This window comes from Austrofundulus limnaeus, unplaced genomic scaffold (genome assembly GCF_001266775.1).
Source record: "Austrofundulus limnaeus strain Quisiro unplaced genomic scaffold, Austrofundulus_limnaeus-1.0 Scaffold2294, whole genome shotgun sequence".
In the NCBI taxonomy this organism is placed as follows: Eukaryota; Metazoa; Chordata; class Actinopteri; order Cyprinodontiformes; family Rivulidae; genus Austrofundulus; species Austrofundulus limnaeus.
This window is the reverse complement of record NW_013954696.1, coordinates 4439-7642: the sequence shown is the minus strand read 5'-3', so window position 1 is coordinate 7642 and position 3204 is coordinate 4439. Positions and strand designations below refer to the sequence as shown.

At 40.6% G+C, this 3204-nt stretch overlaps 1 protein-coding gene across 1 annotated transcript in view; it reads left to right on the top strand.

Annotated features, from left to right (window-relative positions):
• The window catches only part of nt5dc1 (5'-nucleotidase domain containing 1), a gene marked incomplete at its 5' end in the record, with an annotated part of 22944 nt that overhangs the window by 15327 nt on the left and 4413 nt on the right, over nt 1–3204 (top strand). The window contains 1 exon segment of the mRNA XM_014034780.1: nt 1761–1934. Coding sequence (XP_013890234.1) covers nt 1761–1934 — 174 coding nt within the window.

Here is a 3204-nt window from a genome sequence, read left to right as displayed (position 1 = left end):
GGTGAATGCCACAAATTCTCCTAAATCACTCGTACGCACAACTTAAGAACAAATCTGTGCGTACCAACGGTTTTTGCATGAGGCCCATTGTTTTCTTTGAAATCTTCAGCTGCTGGCTCTGTTTCTGTCTTCTAGCTTTTAGCTGTCATTCTTTTTTAGCTAGTGTTCTGCTTGTTTGTATTTTACCAGCTGAGTTCTGAGAACTCCTGCAGTTTCACAGAGTCTAGTTTCTGACCTGGACTGTTCTTCAGCAGAGGTTCAAGCTGAAATAGTGACAGCGTGGTGTATAGCTGTTCTGTCTTGTTGGCCTCCCCCCTCCCTCGGTGCTTCAGGGCCCACAGTGAGCTGCACAGTGAGCTCATTAAGACTTGTCTACAGCCTGCAGCTCTGCTTACCTGGGCCGGGCCTGGTTCTGGCTCAGTCAGCACTGGCTGTCAGGACTCTGTGTCTCCTTCACTGCTTCTCCACAGCTCTATGACATCATTACCCTCTAACAGTGATTGTATTGATTCATGACTCTGAGAGAAGAACATACTTTAAGAAAAATTAAACCCAGTCATAAACAACGTAGTTGAAGGAAAACAAATCCAACGTGAGGAACTGCAGTTCWGCAGGTTTTAGCAGTTTTATGCTTAATGCTAATGAAATAAAGAACTGTTGACATGTAGTTGAGTTGAGAAGCAGACCAGGATCAAACGTGGGATTGTAACGCAGAACAAGTTTGTGTTTTTGAAGAGCAGAGTTGTAAAGTAACTAAGTACTAATACTTTTTTACTGTACTTAAGTAAAATTTTTGGGTATCTGTACTTTACTTGAGTAATTATTTTTCAGCGTACTTTTTACTTTTACTCATTTCATTTTTACACAATTATCTGTACTTACTACTCACTACATTTTTTAAAAAGTTAAGAAGTAGAAAGTCGTTACTCCTATTTTATTCCAAGTTGTTATTACTTTAAGAAAATATTATCCTGATAAATTGTGTCTCCTGGATAGAGTGAATTTAATTGTGTTTGGATGAGAAGTATAAATATATAACACTATTATCTTGTACACAACCCATCACAGCTGCACGCTGTTAGAAAATATATTTTTTGGAGAAGTCACCTCCCAATAAATGTTATTTTGGAAAATCCAACTGCTCACTTTTACTCAGTACTTTTACTTTTATACTTAAGTAGATTTTGTGTCAGAAATTTACTTTTGATACTTAAGTGCAAAAAAAATATCAGATACTTTAAGACTTTTACTCAAGTAATCTTTTTAGAGAAGACTTTAACTTTTGCCAAAGTATTTTTATGATAAGGTACTGGTACATTTACTCAAGTACCACTTTGAGGTACTTTATACAACACTGTTGCAGAGAGATGTAGCCCCGCCCACATGCTCTGAAGAAAACTCAAGCTTTTGACCAGTTTTATCCTCGCAGGCCTTTGTGGTTTATTGGAGGTTGATTTTGTGTTTAATCCAGGACAGAGATTAACGGCAGACATGTCTCAATCTGCTCTCTGTCAGCTTTATACACGAAAGAAAAAAATGTTCAAACTCAAAGGCACAGTCGTGGCGAGTAGGGTCTGGTGCTGGGGACCCTCAGAGTCCTTGCTCTGGTTTCTGTAGACGATAAGGTTCTGTTGGGGTCTGTGGGTCATGACCTTTAGTGAGCACTGGGACGGGTCACAGCAGAGTGTCTGTCAGCAGCAGAAGTCTGAGGCCTGCTGCTTTGACAGTTGAAACAAATCCCTGTCCTCCTGATCCTGCAGGTGGCATATTTTGGTGACAGCATGAGGTCGGACGTGTTTCCCGCCTCCACCTTCGGGAAGTGGGAGACGGTGATGATCGTGGAGGAAATGGAGGGGGATGGGGTCCCGAAAAGCGATGCTGCAGTGTTCAATGAGACCCAAGTGGAGCCGCAGGAGAAGAGGGGAAAGTTTGAGGTAAGTTCACTAAAACAGCTGGTTCTGTTTATCAGTGCGCCCTCACCCCCACCCTCCTGATACCCACTGATGAGTCAGATACACTGTGGTATATATCAGCTGCAGCTTTCATCCACACTGATGAGAACAGAGTTCTGATCCAGTTGCTTCTACACGTCATCTCAGACCCTCCTGTCTGATCTCTGAGTGTGTTACGAATCACTCTCAGYTACTACCTCACCCAGTGTTAGCTCAATGTCTGTGAAACTGTTAGAATCTTTTTCACGTTTGCTGTGGTAGCTTAGCTGTGGCGGCYATCCTAAATCTGTTTGACTCTGCAGGTTCATGAGTTGCCTTTAAATCAGCCCACCGTTTCATCAGATATTTTGCTAACGCTAAGGATAAACAAGCATCTGAAACTTAAAGAGTGTTGGTAGTTCGTCTCTCACTTCCTGCTCACACAGCACAGATTATYATCAGCAGGAAGTTCTGATTAAAAACTAGACATGGGTTTTTACGATGTAAAAACAAGTGTTGCATTGCCATGTAGCATGTCATTGCAGCATGCCTTTGCCTGCAGCAGTGGACTTGCAGAATAAACTGTGACCAAGTTCAAATGTGTTTTCTATACCAGCTTGTGCCTGTCACGTCAGCAGGTATTTGTAATGAGGATAATTGTGTGACAAGATGAAGTGTGTAGAGATTTTTAGTTAAAGTTGCTGTAGCTGGGTTTTAACCCTTATCTCCCACATRAAAGCCCATGGCATTAACCATTAGACCAYTGGAGCTGTGGCAGAGCAGGTTGCCAGGAGTTGGTTTGTATGTGTGCAGAAAGAGGCSACATTGCCAATACAATTATTGACACTAAACTGCAATATATTACAACAATAGAACAACATTRACAGTATTACAKTAAAACATCAAAATACAATCATATTAATATTGTAATCACTGAACTACTGAGTTTAAATATTATAAAACTATGGTGCAGTACCATATTGTGTAGATGCAGCAGGGGGCAGTAATGGACCAATACAAGGCGCCATTGACTGCCATTGAAATTTATTAAACATTAATATTTCAAAAACTAAGTTTTACAGGCACCAAAATGCATAGCCATCATTTGGCACAGGAGCTTTACAGATATAAATTACAATGGCAGCTCTAGGACAAAGTATGCAGGAGAAGCGTACCAAAGTTGGGATGGGAAACAAATCACAATAGTGATTTATACTGAATAGCTGAATTTATAATACGGAATAGTACTGAATAATACTGAATAGTACTGAAT